This window comes from Aristolochia californica, unplaced genomic scaffold (assembly GCF_029961685.1).
Source record: "Aristolochia californica isolate CCGP_79_NKW_82.1479 unplaced genomic scaffold, dmAriCali1.0.hap1 SCAF_6, whole genome shotgun sequence".
Lineage (NCBI taxonomy): Eukaryota > Viridiplantae > Streptophyta > Magnoliopsida > Piperales > Aristolochiaceae > Aristolochia > Aristolochia californica.
Genome location: NW_027182257.1, coordinates 1056440 through 1078126, shown reverse-complemented (window position 1 = coordinate 1078126; position 21687 = coordinate 1056440). Strand labels below are relative to the sequence as shown.

The window sequence follows — 21687 nt, the reverse complement described above, 5'->3', positions numbered from 1 at the left end:
TCAAAATATTTCCAGAGATAAAGTGACAGGTTCATAACATATAATGACCATAAGCAATCCTACAGATGTTCAAAAGATTTTAAAGCAATCCTACTAATTCCAACCTGCCACAACCATGATCTTTCAGGTCCCATCTCTTGCATGTACAACTAGTAAGAACAGGCACACCTATTGAAAAAAATTTGCTGCTATCATCAGCCTCAAACCATCTTCAGAGTTTAGGAATGCTACGTCGGTATCAAAAGAACCAGACCCAAAAGTTATAGTACCCAAAAAAGTTGAATTTATGAATACAGAGCAGCTTCACAACGGTGTTAAGTTTAGCTTGTTGTGGAGTGGTACAAAAAAAGCTAAAGACCTGTAATTGTTTTTTGTAACTTCAACCAAGAAATTAGTGCATTTTGAACTGTTAGCTTCCATCAGTGATTCTAAGCAAATCTGCAGGAAGTGAGGCTGGATCAAGCTCCCAACATTCTTTTGGCAAGTCAGGTGCCTCATCTCCTGAAAGTTTTCGTGCTGGAATCTGATGTGAGAACAACCTAACATCATCCTTCTCGAACCATGTAATAGAATGAGCACCAATTTCCTTCCTCTTAAAAATAGTTTTAAATCCCCCAACCTTTTCAAGATACGCCATGCTCAAGCCATGCAATTCACTGTAACTGGTCAAAAAGATAACTATATCATAAGACCTTCCTTCCCTCTCAGATGAATCGAGGCTATTATCATCCAGTGGCCTTTCACTGCGATAGATCGCCCAAACCGAACCCTTTAATGGATAAATCCTATAGATCTCCCTTGCTACTCGGTCACAATCCATTACATGAGAAAACATATTTACAGATTCAACATCAAGCTCACGTCCAACTTTAAACCTTCCGCAGGAGATATGAAATCCCAATTTCTCCCAACCGAGTAAATTCTGGTCCCCATTGCTCTGCACGTCTAACCATTTCATCCTAACCATAAAACGATGAATTGAAATTACTTCATCAATCAATCCATAATGCCGAGGCATCCCATCATCATCATCGTAAATAGCCCAAACTTGACCTTTCTTGAAACATCGCTCAGTCCTGTCCATGTCAAATTCATAGAAATCAGAATCTTCCACCAGCATACATATGGAGTCCCCATTCTGAACCACCACAGCTTTCTCCTCTGCTTCCTTCTCCTTTCTTTTCCCCTTCTCTTCCACTGGCTTTTTCTTCAACTTGCCCTTGGCAAGACCAGCTTTTCTCATAGCTTCCTTTTGCATTTCAGCCAATGTCATCTCGTGCTTCGTTCGTTTTGCTTCTCGGATAGTCGACATCGCCCTGGAAAAACGAGAAGAAGGAACAGCAAACGTCGTTCTCCTCTTTCTCGATACTTCTTGATATAAGTCTCTTTTCCTCTCCGTGGAAACCCTAAGCTTGGAGATCGACCTAACCCTCGTCCTACTAGCCTCCTCCCCCACACCATCACCATTCTGCGTTTCACCATCCGAATCCTTATCGTCTACCTCGACAGCTAAAAAGCTTTTTTTACAACTAGGACAAATCAAACGGTGCCCAACATACCTCCTCTCAAACTGATGCAGAAGCCGGCAAGTCGTACACGCCGTCCAGAAAGTATCTTCCGGACGCACAGGCGCAGCAGACCGCTCAGACTGCAAAGCAACTCGTAGCTTAACATCATACTCTTTCCTCTGCACCCTATCGCTTAAAACACGAAACGCCTCTCCGACGTGCTTGAAGGCCTCCTCCGCACCAAGACAGCTGTTTTTGTCAGGATGGAGTAAAAGGGCCAGCATCTTGTAGCGCTTTTTGATGGAGTTGATATGAGAGAACGGCTCCACGTCTAGGATTTTGTAGTAGTTGGGTGATCCGAAGGAGGAGGGTTCTGAGGCGAGCCGGAGGATTTTGAAGGCGGTGACCATCTCAGGGACGTCATCGAGGTCCGGCTGGAGACGGTTGGCGCGCCGAGCGTACTTGAGGGCGGATTTGAGGTTTGACTGGTTGTATTTCTGCACGGCCAGTGACTTGAAGCGCAGTGCGGTGGCCTTGTCGTCGGATTCCATGGCCGGACGAGGGCAGAAGAGCGCGGGAGAGGGCCTTCGCCTTTTTGTGACTGAGGTGGCTTATGACTGATCAGGGTAGGCAATGAATTAAATCCTGAGCCACGCTGCCGCCGTTCACCACTACCCGAATCACCGAAGGTGAGCTATTGACTAGAAATGAGACCCGAACCATGAATGCATGAGACATGTAGGCCTGTGGGCTGTGGCCCTTGGTTTTTCACTGGATAGAGCCCAAGAGCCTGAGTTATTTAACTCTTGTTTAAAATTTTCATTACTGCACTAGATACTATAAGGGTAGTTTAGTTATTTTATTTTTCTATTTACTTAACACTATAATCATACATATTCATGAAACTTCAATTACATAGATATCTTTATAAATATGCTTGTGTTTAAAAATACATTTCTAAATTTTTTATTTATATAAAAATATAAAAATCAATTATTTTATTTTAAAATCATGATCTAAAACTTAATAATGTATGGAAATAACTAGATGAAAATTTCTTTTTAAGAATAAAATTGATTCAGGTGAATTTTCTTCATCTATTCAAATGACTAAAATCAAGTGAAAAAAAATTTCGATTCGAAAAAATAACACAAACGCTATAAATTTTTGGTCAACAAAAAAAATTGCCTATGCCATTTTTTTCTACACAAACACGTCACGAGACAAAATAGTGTTAAACAATCGACATCTTGTCGGGGATTTTAGTAAGCACTATGATAAAGATGCTTATAATAGTGATTAATGAGTGCATCTGTTGAATCATGTGAAATACATTTGATTCATAAAGTATTAAGAAATATAGGTTCCGGTCTGTTAAGGGCAAAAAGTCAAGTACTTAACCTAAGTAAACCAGGGGTGGACAGAACCTAACCTAGGTGAACTGGAACTTCCTAACTCTGACAATAGACACATAAAATTAGCCAATAAATGAGAAAATGCATTATTAATTCTTGCTTATAAGATAGCAAATTAAAGTAGAAATAATTTAAATAAATTATTTTTTGGCATATTTATAAAAAATTAGCAACTAAAGATTTGATTTGTTGTTAGTCGATACATAATGCAATAAAGGGTAATTATGGTCACTTATAGATATATTAATAAATTATCTTTACGTTTATTCTTAAATTTCATTATATACATTCCCTTCTATTCTCTTATATGTGTATCATATTTTTTTAAATGTATCAATACCAATGTATCGGTCGAATACACCACATATCAGTGAACCAAAATCCGATACACCTATCCTCACTCTTAAGTACATGGTACATGTAATAAAATAATAGAAAATTTATTTTTTAATTAAAAATTTTATTGAATTTTTTTATTGGAAATAATTCATTTTACTCGATTTTCTAATGTTTGTCCCGCAATAAAAAAAATTAGTTATGGTATGTGTATCATATTATAAATAAAAAATTAAAAAAATTAAAAATAAAGGGTAAAAGTAAGAGATAAGTGATAAAAACCACTTTATTACTTATTTCTCCTATAGTTTTCTATTAGAGAATTTTTCTATTTTTAATATTTTTAAAAGAAAGAGGAATAAAAAGAATTAAGAGAAAAATTATACAAATACTAAAAAAAATAGGTAAATGGAAAAGAAATTCCTACACTTTCCTATGGGCACTAACACACACTTATATTCTATTCACCTTTTTTTCCAAAAAGTGAACGAATTTATTTTTACTATAAGATACGCATCTTGTAAGTATACACTTGTAAGTGTATATTTCTCCGTTGTGCGGCGACTAGCCGACTGGGGACTTGGGAAACCCGTGTGCAGTTTATAAGGAACAGGGGGAGGCGTTCGTCACTTTTGTGACTTGTCGTCCTTCTCCTCCTCCTTTCTGGTTTTTCCTCGGTGACAGAATTTCTTCGCGGCAAAATTCAAGCACGAGCGATCTGTGTTTTTCTTGTAGAATCTCTGTCGTCTCTTTATTTTTCTTTAAATCGTTGCAAGTAGCGTTCGGTTCGTCACCCTAGGCTTACTACTGCCAGGATCTCCGATTCATCAGTTTGCAGCCAATTCTGAAGTGTTTCGTTACCGAAGGTGAGGTAAATGTTCTCATTGCTAGATTTTTTTTCTTTTGTAGTTCTGTATGATGCACTTCGCCTTGTTCGTTATGCCAACTCTGCGCTGATTCGGTTTTTTATGTGTTTTTATTTGTATTATAGTGAGGTGCGGATGCTGTATGGTAGGCGAATTTTAGAGAATTTGAGTTTTTTTGGCGATGTATTATTCGATTTGGTACCGTGCGACTTCTTTCTAGTGTTTTGAGTTTTAAGGAGTTGCTTGACTAGGTCTGTGTTCTTGCGTTAGTTATGCATTTCTTTGTTTCTGTTTACTGCTAGTACTCGTGTTGTAGTGGAGTTGATTTTGTGCATGTCTTCTTACTTTGGTTTTCGTTTTCTGATACCTTTATTTTCTGTTCTCATACTTTGATATTCTCGTTGAAGTTATTCATTCTATCCGCTGATGCCGAAGATGCTGATTCTTTGAAAGCTAGAAGTTTCCTGTTCGGGGCTATAATTGTCAACTTTTGTTTTCAAAATTTCAGTGAAATTTGGTGTATCGCATAAACTGTTATTCAAATTGTGTGAAACGTCTAATTAACTAGATCCGAGTGAAGTGCAGCATGGTTTGAGGGACTACTGAGATTTATTTGAATCATGGGAAATGGTGACATGGATTCACCTGCCAAGACATCCAAGACATCGACAGCACAGGTTTGCTAATGGATTTTTAGATCTAGTTGTCTCTAAACTATTTCTGTTCAGATCTCACGTATCACTCTCCTTTTTTGGTACCGTCGATCCTTTCTAGGATCAGCCTCCTACAACTAGCAGTGGTTCAGTTTTTCCAGACTGGACTGGATGTCAGGTGGCTTTTTTACTTAATTCTTATCCCCCCTCTCACTTGCAGAATGTGTAGATTATTTTTACTATTACATATTCCTTTCAACTGTATTGTTATATCTATAATAGGCATATTCTCCTATGCCACCACATGGCTTCTTTCATTCTCCAGTGGCATCAAGTCCTCCACCTCCTCATCCTTACATGTGGGGGCCCCAGGTATGTCTTCCCTCTGTCGTTGTCATTCTTATTCTTATTCTTACTATTATTGTTATGTTTGTCATTATCTTTCTGTGGTTTATGTTTGAAACCTCTTTCACTTACTCTCTTTTAAAAGATGAATCAATTATCCAGGTTCATTTTCTCCAACATTTACCAAAAAAAACTAATCAGTGTTTTGCAATATGTTTCTTATGTAGCCTCTTATGGCTCCTTATGGTACCCCACCTCCATATGTTGCAATGTATCCTCATGGTGGTTTATATGCCCATCCATCCATGCCACCTGTACGTTTTCGTCCATCTTTCTCATTACGAATTTTGAATTTTCTGGTTGCTTTGTCTAATGACATTTGTTGTCAAGCATTGATAAGACCTCATGAACTTTGTTAGGGGTCTCATCCATTCAGTCCTTATGCCCTCTCAACACCAAATGGAAATGGAGAGGCTTCTGTGAGTACTCCACTATCCTCTGCTTATTTACTCCTTTTTGTTAGATTAAAATTTGCAAAACCGTGCATGGAGTATAACAGAGGCTTCATCTTTCAGGGAGCCATGGGTGGTGGAGTGGAAGCAGATGGCAAGTCATCTGAAGGTAAGGAAAGAAGTTCCTTAAAGAGACCGAGAGGAAGTTTAGGCAGTTTGAATATGATCATGGGCAAGAATAATGAGGTTGGGAAGACATCAGGTCCATCTGCAAATGGGGGACTCTCTCACAGGTATGGTTGATTATGCATCAATCATCCCATGCTATTTTCTATTATATCCAACGGTCTTTCTGGTAATTGGATAAAAAACATGAGACATGCAGTGGTGAGAGTGCAAGTGAAGGTTCAAGTGAAGGAAGTGATGCCAACTCTCAGAATGTAAGTTATGTGCAAATTTTCTATACTTTTGGTGCTCATGCAGTGGAGGCATTAACATTGAGTGCCAACTCATGATTTCTGCTGCTATCAGTAGTTCAATGATTATTTTCTTTTAGTCCAACGTCCCAACTGCACTTGTACATTATGTGAAGCAGCACAAACATTGGTATCATTACATTTCATAGAATTTGTTTCTAATGCCAGTCAATAACATTATTTTGAGCTTTTATATGAGTCTGGCAGTTTCTTTTCAATTCTATTTTTTATTTGATGACAAGTTATTTATTCAGCATGGTCCTAGAGACATTAAGAAAAATTATAGTGTTTCTGTGTATCCATTATGAAACTTTTGATTCTTTATCATGAAATTAAAGAAAGTAAAGAAGAGGTATTTTTAACCACTTTGTACAGGACTCGCAGCAGAAGTCAAACTATGGGCAAGATTCTTTGGAAGGTAGGCTTTTGGAAATCGCTTATTTTGTATCCTTACAGGAAAAATATCACTAACACAACTAACATGATAAGTTGCTTATGAACTACTGGTGAAGTTGGTCATGATGGAAATGATGAACACGGTCCTCAAAATGGAATGTCTCGAACTCCACCACACATGGCTCTAAATCAAACTATGCCTATGATGCCAATGGCACCAGCTGGAGGTGTTGCTGGTCCAACAACAAATTTAAACATTGGTATGGATTATTGGGGTGGACCTCCTACATCTCTACCTATGTTGCGTGGAAAAGTTCCTGCATCAAGCGGTGGCAGGGGATTGGTTCCTGGTGGACCTCGTGAGCAGTCTGATCTTTGGTTGCAGGTTCTTTGTCTGGAACCCTTAAGACTTTGAAAAATAAGTGCTTGATTTATATAAGTTACCCATATTCTCTCATTACAAACTCAGTAAAAATCTGAACTGAATGCTGAGGTGTCCTAACAATTCTTAAAATTAATAATCACATCATGTTCGTCTGTGTTTGAACTTGTGGATAAATCCTTTTTTATGGATGTTTACCCTATTACATGCACATAAGTCTACATTCCAACTCCATGGTCTCGCATTATTATGTCATAATGTGTTCCTCGTCTAGAAACATAAAAAGTCAAAAGGTTCTCCTTTTATCACATTAAAAAAAGCTGTCTTTATATTAGCCAATCAGATTTCTAGACTAACAGATGCATGGTTATGTTGTTTGCAATTTTATTGGTTTTCTGAATCTATTACTCAATTTTTAGCATGCCATTGTAAGAGATATGGGTGAAATAGTTTTTGTGCTTTATCTGAAAGAACTTCTGTACTTTGGCAGCTGTAATAGTGAGTTAGATATAAGGTATTTATTGGAATTGTGGCTAAATTTAGTGACCATGTGCATGTAGTAAAACATGCCTGGATAACTGGTCCATAGTTCATAATAGTTGATACTTTTGAGTTAATCAATCATTTTACAGATTCTAAGTGAGGTGAGCTGCGTAGTTTGCTGCATGAAAAGCCAAGCAGCTTGTGTTTGCAGAAACAGCTTTTTATTTTATTTCATTTTAATATTTTAGAGCAATGAGAAATAGAATTCATTAAGAAGGCTGTATAAAGAGCGGAAGTACATGAGATGATACCTATAAAGAATGAAAATTACAAGCAAGAGCTGAAAGAAGAAACAAGGTGATCAGAATGAAACTATACAAGACTATCATAATGGGAATGACCTGCTGATGGCGAGTTGCTGCTGAACAGATCCATCTTTTGCTAGTGTGCCTGCTGCACTGGTGGTGGACCTAAGCGTGTACCCTCTATCTCAACAAAATACATCAGAAATCTCCCTTGGGGGTGGACTCTCTCCCCGAGGCCCTTGAGATGATAATCGCCAATCCTCTATAATAAGCATCTATCTCAACTATTTTCCAAAAAGCTTTTCTTCTTTTGCTTTCATTTTTTATTTATCAAAATGTGGTCATAAGCATCACATTCCTCTGCAGGACGAAAGAGAACTGAAAAGGCAGAGGAGAAAGCAATCTAACAGAGAGTCAGCCCGTAGATCTAGGTTGCGCAAGCAGGTCAAACCACAGTTCACTGTATCTCAAATTCTTCTTACTGTTATCCAATTCTAATACTCTATAACGATTTTCAGGCGGAATGTGAAGAGCTGGCTAAGAGAGTTGATGTTTTGATGGAGGAAAATAAAGCTCTTAAGTCAGAAGTGTCCCGCTTTAGGGATGAATATGAGCATCTTGTTGCTCAAAATACCTCTCTCAAGGTGATGGGCCCTCTTTCTCTCTCTCTCTCTCTCTCTCTCATGTCTTAGTTACTTATTTGGATTCTGAAAGCATTACTGATTTTGCAGGAGAGGCATGGGGAAATCCCCAAAGGACATGAAACAACTAAATCTGAGAGGACTGACAGACAGTCTGTTGAGGATGATCAACATAGTCGCCTAGATGCTGATGTGCAAGTGGAGCACAGTGAACATGCCCAGAGTGGCCACTAGCAGTCACCTTGATCCAGATACATGTTTGAATGGCAATAATCTAACATACCATTAGTTCATGTTTGACAGATAGTCTGTCCAAAGAAGTTGTTGTGAGTAGTATTCTAGGCGGTTCTGTCAACGCTTACCTGTCTTGTTCTGATTATAAATATTATCTCTATTGATTTTTAACACATCTGTGCTCAATCTTGAATTGTAGCATGGGAACTGTATCGTAGACTTCGCTGTTATACAGTGGGGATAACTATTGATTTTCCCCTCTACATGAGTTTATTACAGTTTGAGGGAATGTACTATTAAAAGAAATCGTGCAATAGTTTTCTGCACTCTTATGTAGAAACTGTTTTATTTATGACAATTTGTGCTCCTGTATACAGTCATTGAGTAGCAGAACATCAATTAAACACTAATGATACCAGTATGCTTCATGACTGCTGCATTTGAATAATATAATCTTTTATATGTTTATACAAACTTATATTTTCATGTACTCCTTTAGGTGGGGGTTTGCAAATATAAATCTTCTCGAAAACTTTTTAAACTTCTGCTACTGTCTTTCATTTTTGGTGTGGTTATGTACATTAGTCACAAGGCTATGGAGATAAAATCGTACTTTGTTTTTTTCTTTTTATGATCTAACAATATGCTTCAGATAAAGATTGCAGACATTTTAGTTGAAAGATCAATCATGCCAGATGGTGCCTCAGATTATACCTTTTGGTAAATATCATCAGGTACAGAAGCCAGCATTGTGAATTACCAATTTTCTAAACTTGACAGGTTTCATAAATCTTATATCTTTTCAGTGCTCTAATCTATTGAAAGCAATGGGAGATGAAATTGGTGAAAGCATGTTTTTCCGAGAACCTTAATCCAACATGTAGAATTGAAATGAAGGGTTAAAGTATTCTAGATAACTTAGGTATAATAGTTCTGTAAGAACGAGCAGCCACTGTTATATCTGATTTGCCATTAGTGACAATACCGAGAAGAAAATAATCATGTCTAGTAATCCTTCTTTTTGCAGATGGATGGAGTCAGATTTCTGTGGTGGAGAATCTGGATTGGCTCGTGGAGGACTGGGGCTGGGAGGAGTCAGATTTAGAGTAGGTACCATAGGCAGTGGTGACATAGACTCTGGTACAGGTGTCAGAGCTGACCTGGGCTCCTGCGGGGTGGGAGGCGGAATTGGTGTGGTAGCACATGGATGCAGAGGAGTATCACTTTTTGGTTGTGGGGCCAACATAAGCACTCCGTCTATACCATGACATCTGATTGAAGATCCAGTTGAGCAGACATTGGGTCTGATAATTCGAACATTATCAAGGTAAAATCTTCTTCTTCCTTCATTGGACACTCTCAGAGTGAAATTTAATTCACGTGTTGGAATGACGGATCCTGTTGGAAAATGACTCAGACAATCAAATAGAAGTGGTGAAGGGACGGAATGCCTTGACAAGAAGTCAGATACTGCATTATCTGGAAGACTGACACTCGACAGCATCTTATCATTCGGCATCAGAAAGGTGACATTGGGTGGTATGTTCTCATGCTTCATTTTAAGCAGCATGACAAAAGTGAAATAATCGGCTGTCTGCATCTCCCTGATGGCAACAAGGAGGTCCTCCTTAATTGTGGGCTCATCAGCAGCTATTGTGGGCAATATGAATCCCACCAGCAGAATCAGGGTTAGGTAAGTCTCCATTGAAGGGTTCAGGAAGGCCCTTGTGTAACTATGACTAAATCTTGTTTGCAGAAGCCGAGTGATGTACAAGATTTGGTGCTTTTTATAGGTGACCATCTCTTCACATGCTTTTCTGCTGCTTCAACAACTGCCTCCCATGCTGTTTGCATGCTACCTTTCTTTGGCATCTTGGTTTTACAAATGTGAGTGCCCAAATTTTTATTGGTTCTGGAATCATGGTAAGTAACATGTTCCAAGTACTTTCTGTTTTTTTTTTTTTTTTTTTTTTTTTTTAAATTTCAGAGATCTTGTATTGAAGTTATATTATTTTCAAGCCAAAAAAATGCTAATATGGATTGCCTCTGTGTGCTTGCTTTCCACTACATTTATTTTCATATGCATATTACCTTATAATAAAATCTGTCCAGTCATTTAGTGGGTGCCTTTTTTTTGTTCTGTTTATTTGGTATCTTGGTGTTTTAACTCAGCAGAGGGAGGAAAAGACGGAGAAGTAAAAAAGAATCTTGGCGTTGGATTGCTAGATAAGCACACCGCTACTGTTTTCCGTACTTGGTGCATGGTAAGTACGTCACGCTAGTCTTGCTTCAGTTCGTCTCGATCGTCTAATTAATTTTGTGAACTTGCAATTGAGGGTGGCTTTTATGGGACACGGGCAGAATTTGAGAGTTCTTTTGCAGTTGGAGCCCATCTAGATTGGTTTCTTAGGTTTATTAAGTTTGCCATTCGGTTCAAGGGGTATCGAGTATAGTTTTGTACTTGAATGTCTCCAACTTGGTCTGAATCAGCTTCATTTGGCAAAAATCGTCTTGCTGTTCTTTCCAACTTGTTTTGAGTATGGATCGGCATATTTGTTTCGGGTGAATAGAACCAGATCTGTTGAACCAAATTAGATTTTTATGGTTCTTACTTGATTACCAATCAGGCCGCAGATCTATGGTTAGGTTTGTTTCTGAGGTAGTGCTTTTCTGCTCCTTGAGACTAGCAGATACGAAAGTAAGTGAGAAGAAAAAAATAGGATTATTGAATTCGTCGAAGAAAGAAAACTTGATCATTTCTAGCCATTTCCACTTATCAGAAAATAGTTAACACGTAAGTTCTTTATGATTCTATGGCGGAGCTTTTTTACTTTAATTGAAGTGGAGAAGGATCTAACATAATCTGTTGGATGTATAGGAAGCCAGAGAGAGAACACGTGTAGAAGGCAAACTCATTCTCACTGGGACAGTAGAACGTATCTTTTAATCGCCCTCTCCACACAAATGGCGGATCTTCTGCAAGATTATATTTTTTATTTTTAAAAAGCCATAAAAATGTCGTTATCTAAGACAACCAATGGCCGAAGCTGATTGACCCACGTTTGACCAAACGAAACGACCTCGCTAGAAAGTTTTTATGACATTAGATACAGTAGTTAATGATTAGGATTCACATCCATTATTAGGAAAAGACGAGAACATATATAGCAATAATAATTGCGTCGCCTTTTCAGCTACAAGATACAGTTGACTCTAACAATAACGTTACTTTTGATGTAAACCCATAACAGCATTTGAAGAAATGAGTTAACGGCACGAACCTTGAACGCTTATTCATGAGTTACTGCCCTTATTTTTAAGGCTATTTACACTAAAATTCTAGATCGAGATGCTCCCTCCTCATTCTCACAAACTGCCTACCGCCACTTTTCCTACGAAAATCTGATGCTTTTTCCCTTGATTTTTCCATACAGCAACGATGAATTTATCTACTCCAGAAAAGCACGTAAGAAGGATTATCAGTAATTTTCATTCCTTACCAAGGATGTATCCTGGTGAAGCATCTTTAGACGGCAAGTTCTTGACTGAGATAACTACCACTGCCTTCTTCCTCTGCCCTATACAAAAACTTCACGTCTGGTTGTGACTAGAAAACCACCCCGAGACAATGCACGTAATCATCTCTGCAGCCAACGAATATCCTGCCACCAATCATGACGGGTGTGGAGAATATGTCCCCAGTAAGCTCCATTCTTGCAAATCCCTGCACCATTGATTTCTCCTCCATCTGATTCTTCCCTTCTATGCCATTTGTTGCAATTCGAAACAAGTAAATCTTTCCTAAAGAGCTGCAAATGCAGACCAACCTGGGCAGATACAAAGAAATATATTGAGAGAGAGAGGGAGGCTTAGGAGGCTATTCGCCTCTCAGGTGGCCCGTGAGGATCAGATATCAATTGAATGTTCTCATCAATATAAGCAGACGAAGTAATAGGGTCCCCAACATAATACTCCCACAGTATCCTGAGACAAAACATCCCAGTTTCAATTTTTCACATCATCTATAGGCAACTAGATTAGATGTCATTGTCTATCAGCAACATTGCCATGAAGAAAATACAATTCTCTCGTCCTAAAAAGGCTACTTTTTGCACTGCTAAAGATAAGAGAATAGACCAATGAAAAACAAGGGAATGTACATTGTGCTACATAGATGAGTAACAAAAAATAAATAAACTGCTGAATTAAATGGGTCAGTTATCCAAATAAAAAAAAAGGGTCAACTAAATACAGCATTTGGATTGATGGTGATATTGTTCTCTGCTTGGACAGGCAGTTTACCTCTTCTTACAAAGGTAACATGAAGTTTACTTAAGTGGAGTCCGACCATTTGCGTTATTCAATTGAAAGAATAAAACAAATTTTAATGGAACAAAAAATAATATGGATCAATATGTCATGTTACCAACAAAAACTTAAAGGTTGTAAAAGGGGAAAGATGCAAAATGAATAAGCACCCCCATCCTCAGTAGAAACTGATTAGAAACCCAGGCAGCTTGAGTTACACAGGATGACAAAATCGTGTGTGTGTGTGTGTGTGTGAAAAGGTAACTCTTCAGCAAACCTCATCAACAACTGGAGATAAGATCACAACAAACGTAGGAACACAACACCGGTTTTTACAATCCAAAGCATAGAGATAAGATCATGTGACCCACACCTGTTGATTTAAAAAGGCAAAAAGCCATTAAATATTCTTTAGTAATATTTGATACATAAGCTATGCTTAGGAAACGAAAATAATAAAGTATTTGTAAACTAATAGAGCAATTTAGTAAGTGATTCCTCATTCCTGATCAGGATATCGGAAATTTTTCAGTGAAATCTTTCAGTCATCAAATTAAAAGATCATGCCATTATGATCGCCTTAACAACAGAAAACTAAATCAGTATATCAACAAGAAATAATCAGGGAATGGACCTTATTAAAAAAAAAGAAGGATTTGCTGAAAGTTTTAAAACCTGACAAAACTTAATTTTTAACACTTTTCTTCTCCCTCTTCCCATCTTGGTTGAATTGCTTCTACAGAGAAACCCAGCAGTTTTTTCAGCATTTTCCTAATTCCCTTCAGTATAGCAGTTTCTCAAATTCTGCTTTAGTGCAGAACTAGTTAAGCAACATTTGTCATCTTCTAGTTAATTCACCACGGTAGTCTGGTTTATTGCTACCAGAAAGACTTCAATCAGGTAGGAATCTCATTAAGAAACTGAAAGACTTCTTTTGAACTTTATGAGAAAGGTTCATGAAACACTTTGGGTACCTCAAGAAAATGTACCAGAAAATCCACAAAGCTGTTTTGACTTAGCCCATTTCTGAAATGTATCAACGTCGTTTAAAAAATCATTGAAAATATTTGCTATAATATGTTCAAGATCTCTTTGCAAATGCACAAGGGACATTTCAGAACATACTAATAATACATCAAGAAAGCAAAAAAAAAGGTCTAATAAACATTTTTGGAATTTAGGAAAGATGCAGCTATTCTTAAAATGATTAATTTGATAAATGATGGTCAAATTAAGCAGCGGTCAATAAAATTCTGCAAGATATAACTTAGTTTGAGCCTATTTTAAGTAGATATGTTTGTAAGTTAGATAATCAATGGGTGACCATGGAAGGTTGGTTTGCATGATCTCGGAGGCATCATGTATATGGCCATAATTAGAAGATAATCAAACTAGCATTTAAGTGTGTAATAGTTGTACTCATCTCATGAGGAATGTAGCCATCAACTACCAATGAGAAAAGAAATTGGCTTGGTCTATCTAACAATTGCTGGCATTCACCTTCTACCCTAAGCTACTAGTTTGACTTATGATGAGAGGTCTTCACTTTCCTCACGGACACAACTTCCACTATAGGGAGATTTAGAGCCTCCAAAATTACCTGCTTTTGTATTGTGTATCTTGCATTCTATGTTCACTCCAATGAGCAGTAAGGGGTGTCAATACATTAGCTGTCTGGACTTGAACAGATGTGGAACATCTTTTAATTCAGCTTAACTCAGTCCTCATTTTGCTACTGATGAACTCATGAGGTAGAGACATTCTTCCTCCGTTAGTGCAAACAATGTTAACTGCTGAAATTGCTTACTTCTGTGTCTATTCATGCCGCCACACTGCTAACTATTCCATCCAACCCCTACAGTATTAAGATGCTTTAAGTTATAATTACAACTCATGAGACACCTCAAGTTACATTTAGGTCTAGAGTGAAGGTAGGGGTATACGTGTAATTAAGCTCTTATTGAAAGAGCTGTTTTTAGTATGGATGGTTTTGTATCTTAACTCAGTTCTGTTTCTAGGAGTTTTTCAGCCATTCTCTGATGCAAAGCCCTTGCCAAATCTAATTCCTCCTATGCTGGTTATTTTGTGCCAACATCCAGTGACTCAAATTCAAGATAAAACCTGCCCTAATTGATTTATATCTGGCTCAATTCAATGTCTGAGAATGTGTCAGCTTTGGATACGAGTATTTAACTCTCCAAACAAGAATATGTTGTCAAGGTGACAAAAAAGTTGAACCCAAGGCCTCAAACTAGAAACCTGCCCATGTGTTCATTGAACCAAAAGCCCAGTCCACTCCTTTTGGGAATATTAAGAAGCATAAATTACATAAAGTGAAACATCCTGCAAGTAAAAGCTGTCACTAGATAAGTAGCAGAGTCCAGTGTTAGGTTATATTAGGACAAGTCATCAAGCGTGACCATTCAGATGGAGAACACACTCAGATGGAGTAAAGTCTCCCAGAGCAATATGTGATTTAACCTTAAAGGAATATAGAGAACACACTCAGATGGAGTAAAGTCTCCCAGAGCAATATGTTATGATGGATAATACGAATGAAAATGTCAATGATAAGTTAAGTAAATCCAACTATGACTTAGGCTGATCATAGTAGAGAAACGAAGGAAAAGAGGCAGTAAAAGGAAAAAATAAAGGAAGAGAGTAGTAGAAGCAAAACAAGACAAGAGAAACAGAACACGAGGAAAAGAAGAATCAAATAGCCAGTCCACTCGAACCTCGGTAGTTTTACTGATAAACAAGCACACAAACTCAGATAGATATCAACCTTTATTATAAACGTAACTCTTTATTTACCACTCTTTAAAATTATTTAACAGGAAACATGAAAAAACAAAAGAAGCATGAGAAGAGAACTGACCAAAACCATACGGCAAAGGCGTTGTCCAGGCACTCCAGCCACAATACCAGGACTCGAGCAAACAAAATAGCGGAAAGGCATAATGAATAAGAAGAAGACGACTAAATGTGGCCTTCACAGCATCATAGGAATAATCAACTAACAAACCTAGGTAGACACGAGAAGACACATACTAAAGAGCAGTCACCTCGGGATCTGATAAAATCCGGATCATCACAACGATCGAGAGCGCGACGAAGTCTTAAAACTCAACGTCTCCACTGCCGCCAAAATATCTGAAAACTTGATACATTCATCTCCTTCATAAACTGACGGAGAAGAAGACACACGAAAGCGATCGAACAACTCTGCCTCATTGAAACCAGTGTCTTTGATTCTTGCGCGCGATTCTCGAGATACTCGAGCTCCAGCAAAGGCGTCAATTACAGCGAATCTGCCAGTATGTTTAGAAGCTGCTTCGGAGGAGTGAGAGATGCAGCAAGATCTCGGATTATCTTCACCATCTGTCATCTCCGTTAGATAATTTCCGCCGGAGGGCGGGAGATTTTTGCTTAGGCGGGGAATAATACTCGTTTACGTAGAGAGGGGTCTATTTTAAGGGTACTGAAAAGGAGCTATTAACTTAAAAGCTTGAGACGTTAAATGATACTTGCTCACTCACTATATTATGGTATTATGATTCGTCGCAATGTCATGATTTTACAATAAATTCAAGAGACCTACACTAATAGAATGCATAAACCAAGTTGGTCATTAGTTCACCATTCCATTGATGGCAAAGCTATTCTGGTTTCTCGTTATCACGAATAAATAGGCAAGAAGAAGAGCCTCTAGTTCCATAAAACAGCTAGTGCTTACATTGAAGTTTCTTCTTAGCTGAAAGAAGTCAGATTCGTAATTAGGTCTTCCCACTTCCAGTTACTGCAAATGATCACATCCAACTTTTTCATGTTCCAGTGATGTAGTTGAAAAAAACTATAAATGTTTTTTATACATTCCCCCTAGAGTGAGAAAACGGTTGTTTTGAAGTGAAAACTCCTAAGCATTTCAGACTTTCCTCATAAGAAGAAACAACCTCTGGTCCAACTCAAAGTTGGCTGCATTTGAGGGATCTCCCTTTAGCATCATCAGAAGGCCACCAAAGGAAACATAGATTTCCCTGTTAAGAGCAAAGAAAGCCAAAATTGCATGAGAAAAAATAAATAAAAAAACTATGTGAAGACTGGAATGAAAAGATTTGAGTGTTGTTTAGGCCTCCAGCACTCCCTCAATGTCTTTCAACATAATGAGAGTTCATGCTCTCATTGCAGGAAAGGAGCACAGAGGCCACAGTGTTAGCAAATAGACTTGTGACTATCCACATATCTCAGCAAAGAGAGCTCTACTTTCACTGGTAATTTTCAATTGCATAACCACTACCGTTGCAAGTTTGCATAGATCCTGGTTGAAATATTGTCCCCACTAAATGTACAAAGCGATCCAATGAGGTGAATAAAGAAAGAAAAACAAGCAAGGAGCTTAAATATAACCTACACTTTGACATTGGGTCCAGAACCTTCTTCTGAGATCTTAAACAACTTCCCATGCATGACGTACTCAAATTTGTCAGCAAGTGACTTTCTTCCACCCTGAATAGAAAAATATATTTATCCAAAAACTAAAATTCAGTCTTTCACAAATGTCAAGTAACCATATCATGCTGTCAAGGAAGAAGTAAACATACAAGTTCAGATCTAATTATTAATTGAACTAGCAGTTGGAAACATATTGTGGTTCTAGTCTTCCATATGCGGGGCTCAACACATGGATCTGGACAACCCGATAATCAATAAAGGAGGGCACTGAGGAAATATACCTGACTGAAGTATCCACTATCTGGAGTGCCATCCAAACTTAAAGTGGGAGCTAATACCATTGTGAATTTATCCCCTGGATGAAGAGGATAAATCTCTGTGTTCACATCAAGTTGCATATACATATCAAACTGCTCACTCCGTGCTTCAATTCGAGAAACTTGACACAAAGTAAGTGTCAGATTGAAAGGATTCATAATGTGGGTAAAAAAGGAAAGCAAACAAATATAATAATAAGTGTATATTCTTCATCTAGCTCTGCCATTATTTTGTATATCAGGATTTTGTAAAAATAACAGAAACAATATAAGGGAGATAACAAAGTAAAAAGGCTAGCTACAGTCACAAGTCAAGCTGTGGTAATGGGTAGTTAGTGCCCCTTGAATGTGAAGATTTGTTTGGTAAAGAATTTTTAGATACTACAGGGTTTTGTTATGAAAGGTTAAAATCAACTGAAATCTCTAAAGTTGAAGCAACAAGAAACATAGGAGAAATTTGGAAAAGTAATAATTGGGAGATTGGATCAGAAACAAGTATATGCTACCTCAGAAATTTAAAATAACAGACAGCAAGGTCCCTTCAGGGAGAGAAAGATAATTAAACTATTCGGAAGAGCATCCAGGAAAAAAGGCTCAACATGGATTATCACTACTAGAAATAAGATGCAAAAATAAAGAACAGATAAAAACAATTGCCCAAACGTGTTTGTTAAATTATAAAAGTCAAGAAAAGGCAACTAACAATTGCACAAACAAGTTTATTAATTACATGATAAGTGTTGCATAGACATTCTCAATGTTATAAAATACCATCTTTGACCCTGAATAAATTTTTCCTGTTTCCACTAGCACAGACAGTAAAGAATAAAGTAATTCTATTAGTATGAACAAATTCTACAAGGTCTGAACACCAGAACTACATTTTAATACATAGAGAAAGTAGATAACTTGAGGAAAGAAAAAAGGATGGTCCAATTTCTCTAAAGGATAGTTGTTTATGGTAGAATATGCAACGGAAAGTGCAGTATGGGGACAATCAATCTTTTATTTCAAATCTAAGCTTGTAATGGAAAATAACATCATCTAACTTCCTCTCACTTAAGCATTATTTAGAGGAGTAAATTTCACTTGCTTGGAAATTAACTCTCTCATTTTATGCATAAACAAGGTGATCTGTGAAGATTCCATGCAAACTTTTAATTCACATTAAAAAGTTTTAGGTACTTTCTCTGGACAAATAGATTTCATCTAACCTTTCCCATGCAATAATAGACACGGGACCAGTGTTTTTTATTTATTTACATATTCGGGTTATTAAGGTTGCCAGCCTATTAAAGCCAGAACTGAGAACAAATGTGAAATATCAACTATGTGAAACATCCAAAATTAATTAACTGAATTCTAAGAACCTGATTAGCTGCTGGGTATGATGAGTATTAGTGGAGCATATTAGTTATGAACAATAAGCCTGAACAAAATACTAAAACTTATTGACTTTTATCATATATTGGAGAAGGATCTGTCAGATTTGTACTTTGATTGGCTGAATTGGATCGAAACACAAGTGGTAACTGGTGAGAGTCAGTCCTCTACACTTTTCCCTACTTAAGATCAGAGGGATTTATTGTTACCTTTGTCGAATTTCTTCCCATCAGGATCCAGCTTGGTCAAAGTGAATATATCCTCAAATAGAAAATCAACCATTCTTTAGACCAATGCTTCCAACAACTGATTTTTAGCTGACAAACACAGAAATCAGTGTCATAATCACAATTAGGATAAGTAAAAATTGTAGGCCATAGAAAATGACTCTATTAGTTTGGAAAACTAATTCTCTGTGGCTACTTGTGAACATACACAGGAAAGAAAAAGAAATGGGACAACAACTGGAGTGTGTTCCATTCCTTTTCTACTTCTTTTAAATACTTCATGAACCACTGCCGATTTTTATTTTTCTTTTTCTTTTTAAATACCACAGAAAATTTATTGAGCACATAGAACTGTAAATGTCCCAAAAGAAACAAAAAAAATTGCAGTCCCTCATCACCGCCCCAGCCATGTAGAACCACATCCCATTTAGGAGAAACAGCAAAAAGCTCAAAATGGGAAGTTAACAGTTTCCTTCTATCTTTTATCTTCTATCTTTTATCAAAAGAAAAGAAAAGTTTCATTCTTTCTTCACGCAAACATGGCGGCTAGAAGAGCCAAAAATCAGAGAATTCAAGTAGACCTTTATGGTATGAAAATTGAGCGTGACTAGTGTCACCGTTAAGGAAATCTTAAGAATTTTCTCAAGAATGCCCAGCTTGCATGTTCTAAAATGTCGAAGCAGAGTGAAACCCAAAAACAAAATGTTGCAATTGACAATAGCCAGGATTGAACTGAACTCAAGTCCAACTCTCATTCTCTCCCCTAGCTGCAGTCCTTGCTGCTTCGATATTTCGCCTCATTAGGGCCAGCAAACCAGATATGTCAAATTCTCATTGTGAAGACCGCAATTACTGGAAGTGGCGCATGGCCTCACATCAAATTAGAAAGAGCCACCTGATTTAGTTTGACAACAACCACTATTTTGTTAGGTATGATCTTTTGCCTTCCTGAGGCAACTCCGATATCCTATCTAAATAAGCAGCGACACTTTTCTCCCTTCACTCAATCTATCCACTCCATACATGTATTCAGATTCACATTTCCGCCTATAAACTTCGTAATACGTACAGTGGAACTCGAAAAAAAACGTACAAGAAAAATAAACAACTAGCACTGATATTGAAAGTTACAAACGGAGCGTTAATCAACTCACACCCAACGAATGTAGCTTCGAATGCATAAAAGAGAAATGGAGAGAGACTCCACAGAAGACAAAGTCGGGAGAGGTTAGAGATAGAGAGAACGAGAGAGGTAACCTGTGAGCCGGCAAAGGTTGTATGATCGTCGAGCGAGAGAGGGCTCGGGAGTCGGGACTCTCGAAGGATGCTCCTCGGCTTTACTAACCACCAGGTCAGTCAGGAGGGCGTACGGTTTAAGCCTAAAATAGGGAACCAGACGAAATAATGATTTATTTTAGAATTAATTAAAAATAAATGTAATAAATATATTGCAAAATAATTAGATTAATTTCTCTTTAAATCTTAAAATTTCTTAGGCCCTGTTAGTGCCTTTTTTTACAGAAAATACAGAAAAGTTATTTCTAGTAGAAATACGTTTCTATAAACCATGAGTACCTCATATTTCATGTAAACACTTTTCTAGTTAAAATTTTTTATCATTAAAGTCATATAATTTTTCAGGTGAGATTTTTCAGCCAAGATTGGCCGAAAATCTGTATAATTATTTTTTGAATAAGTATTTGATAATTAGTGTTGTAATCAGTACTAAGCAATTTTGTATTTGATATTTTATTTTACTGAAAATTTATCAAATAAGTATGATAAGATTAATTATTAATTATCATTTGTATCCTTAAAAAGGGCACTAATAGGTCTATTTAATTTTTCTTATAAATTTTAAAAAATTTCACGTGATTTCCTAGTAAATTATTAATAATTTTTTAAAATATTTATTAAAAATATATATCATAGGAATTTTTTTATATAAATTTTCAACCAAAGGTACTAATAACGACCACTTAGTCTCTCAACTAAGAATGACAATAAATTATTAAGGATTTGGATGACTTTTGACATTTGTGGATTTTTTAATATACACCATTAAATTATAATTAAATATTTATAAATTCATATAAATTATTAATATTTATAAAATAAAATGATATAAATTATTTATTTATATTTTATTAAATTATAATTTATATTTGTACATTCAAACGAGGTTAAAATCAAACAAGCTTTTTGGGGGCGAAACGGGGTGGGGAGCCGAACAACCGGGTGAGGTGGCAGGGCGGGGTATTTTCGGAAAATTATGTTATTTTCATGTTCCAACTTTTACGGATTTAAAGATAATTGCTTTTTTAGAATTCTTAGATTTTCAGAATGTCAAAGTCAAAGTCAGCTAGAGATTTTCTGACGAGGCAGCGTCGACGTTGCGTAGCGCGTGTGCCCCGCACAAGACTAAGCGACTGTACGCAAACCTGAAGTCATCACGACCTCGGCTGACAAAATTGTTCGTCATATCCTTCTTCCCGCGACTCGCCAAAC

The 21687-nt window shown here is 37.1% G+C and overlaps 4 protein-coding genes across 13 annotated transcripts; 1 reads left to right on the top strand and 3 right to left on the bottom strand.

Annotated features, from left to right (window-relative positions):
* On the bottom strand, nucleotides 1–2106 carry LOC137967095 (uncharacterized). Its single transcript, XM_068813529.1, has one exon. It carries the CDS (start codon nucleotides 2057–2059, stop codon nucleotides 410–412), a length of 1650 nt encoding a protein of 549 aa, XP_068669630.1. The 5' UTR covers nucleotides 2060–2106; the 3' UTR covers nucleotides 1–409.
* A 1746-nt stretch (nucleotides 2107–3852) lies between these two features.
* On the top strand, nucleotides 3853–11026 carry LOC137934469 (bZIP transcription factor 1-B-like). Of its 8 annotated transcripts, none has more exons than XM_068778816.1 (16): nucleotides 3853–4125; nucleotides 4711–4802; nucleotides 4900–4956; nucleotides 5061–5150; nucleotides 5351–5437; nucleotides 5543–5602; nucleotides 5699–5868; nucleotides 5961–6015; nucleotides 6427–6469; nucleotides 6564–6832; nucleotides 7984–8061; nucleotides 8136–8261; nucleotides 8349–9226; nucleotides 9520–9819; nucleotides 9910–10379; nucleotides 10668–11026. In XM_068778816.1, exons 2-13 carry the CDS (start codon nucleotides 4746–4748, stop codon nucleotides 8490–8492), a joined length of 1236 nt encoding a protein of 411 aa, XP_068634917.1. In that variant the 5' UTR covers nucleotides 3853–4125; nucleotides 4711–4745; the 3' UTR covers nucleotides 8493–9226; nucleotides 9520–9819; nucleotides 9910–10379; nucleotides 10668–11026. The 8 variants fall into 8 exon arrangements, with proteins under 8 accessions (XP_068634917.1, XP_068634919.1, XP_068634920.1 ...); XM_068778818.1 differs by having other exon boundaries at nucleotides 10665–11026; XM_068778819.1 differs by lacking the exon at nucleotides 10668–11026 and having other exon boundaries at nucleotides 9910–10185; nucleotides 10286–10568.
* On the bottom strand, nucleotides 9448–10197 carry LOC137934216 (FAS1 domain-containing protein SELMODRAFT_448915-like). Its single transcript, XM_068778490.1, has one exon. The coding sequence runs from the start codon at nucleotides 10195–10197 to the stop codon at nucleotides 9448–9450; it is 750 nt and encodes a 249-aa protein (XP_068634591.1).
* A 5421-nt stretch (nucleotides 11027–16447) lies between the features above and the next one.
* LOC137934896 (DNA-directed RNA polymerases II, IV and V subunit 8B-like) lies at nucleotides 16448–20519 on the bottom strand. 3 transcript variants are annotated; one of them, XM_068779469.1, is made up of 5 exons: nucleotides 20437–20519; nucleotides 19162–19269; nucleotides 17534–17691; nucleotides 17212–17306; nucleotides 16448–16837 (listed from the first exon to the last, which is right to left on the bottom strand). In XM_068779469.1, exons 2-5 carry the CDS (start codon nucleotides 19232–19234, stop codon nucleotides 16726–16728), a joined length of 438 nt encoding a protein of 145 aa, XP_068635570.1. In that variant the 5' UTR covers nucleotides 19235–19269; nucleotides 20437–20519; the 3' UTR covers nucleotides 16448–16725. The 3 variants fall into 3 exon arrangements, with proteins under 3 accessions (XP_068635570.1, XP_068635572.1, XP_068635571.1); XM_068779471.1 differs by having other exon boundaries at nucleotides 17534–17607; XM_068779470.1 differs by lacking the exon at nucleotides 20437–20519 and adding an exon at nucleotides 20334–20355.
* Nucleotides 20520–21687: the final 1168 nt, after the last annotated feature.

What these genes read in the sequence shown, in the direction of transcription:
- LOC137967095 (XM_068813529.1), bottom strand. Translation starts at nt 2,059, where the DNA reads ATGGAATCCGACGACAAGGCCACCGCACTGCGCTTCAAGTCACTGGCC.
- LOC137934469 (XM_068778816.1), top strand. Translation starts at nt 4,746, where the DNA reads ATGGGAAATGGTGACATGGATTCACCTGCCAAGACATCCAAGACATCG. An exon ending in CTTACATGTGGGGGCCCCAG is followed by an intron (nt 5,151 to 5,350) that starts GTATGTCTTCCC and finishes TTTCTTATGTAG; the next exon opens with CCTCTTATGGCTCCTTATGG. An exon ending in TGGGCAAGATTCTTTGGAAG is followed by an intron (nt 6,470 to 6,563) that starts GTAGGCTTTTGG and finishes CTACTGGTGAAG; the next exon opens with TTGGTCATGATGGAAATGAT.
- LOC137934216 (XM_068778490.1), bottom strand. Translation starts at nt 10,197, where the DNA reads ATGGAGACTTACCTAACCCTGATTCTGCTGGTGGGATTCATATTGCCC.
- LOC137934896 (XM_068779469.1), bottom strand. Translation starts at nt 19,234, where the DNA reads ATGGTTGATTTTCTATTTGAGGATATATTCACTTTGACCAAGCTGGAT. An exon ending in TGGGAAGAAATTCGACAAAG is followed by an intron (nt 17,692 to 19,161) that starts GTAACAATAAAT and finishes CTTTGTGTCAAG; the next exon opens with TTTCTCGAATTGAAGCACGG. An exon ending in TCTGGACCCAATGTCAAAGT is followed by an intron (nt 16,838 to 17,211) that starts GTAGGTTATATT and finishes TGCTCTTAACAG; the next exon opens with GGAAATCTATGTTTCCTTTG.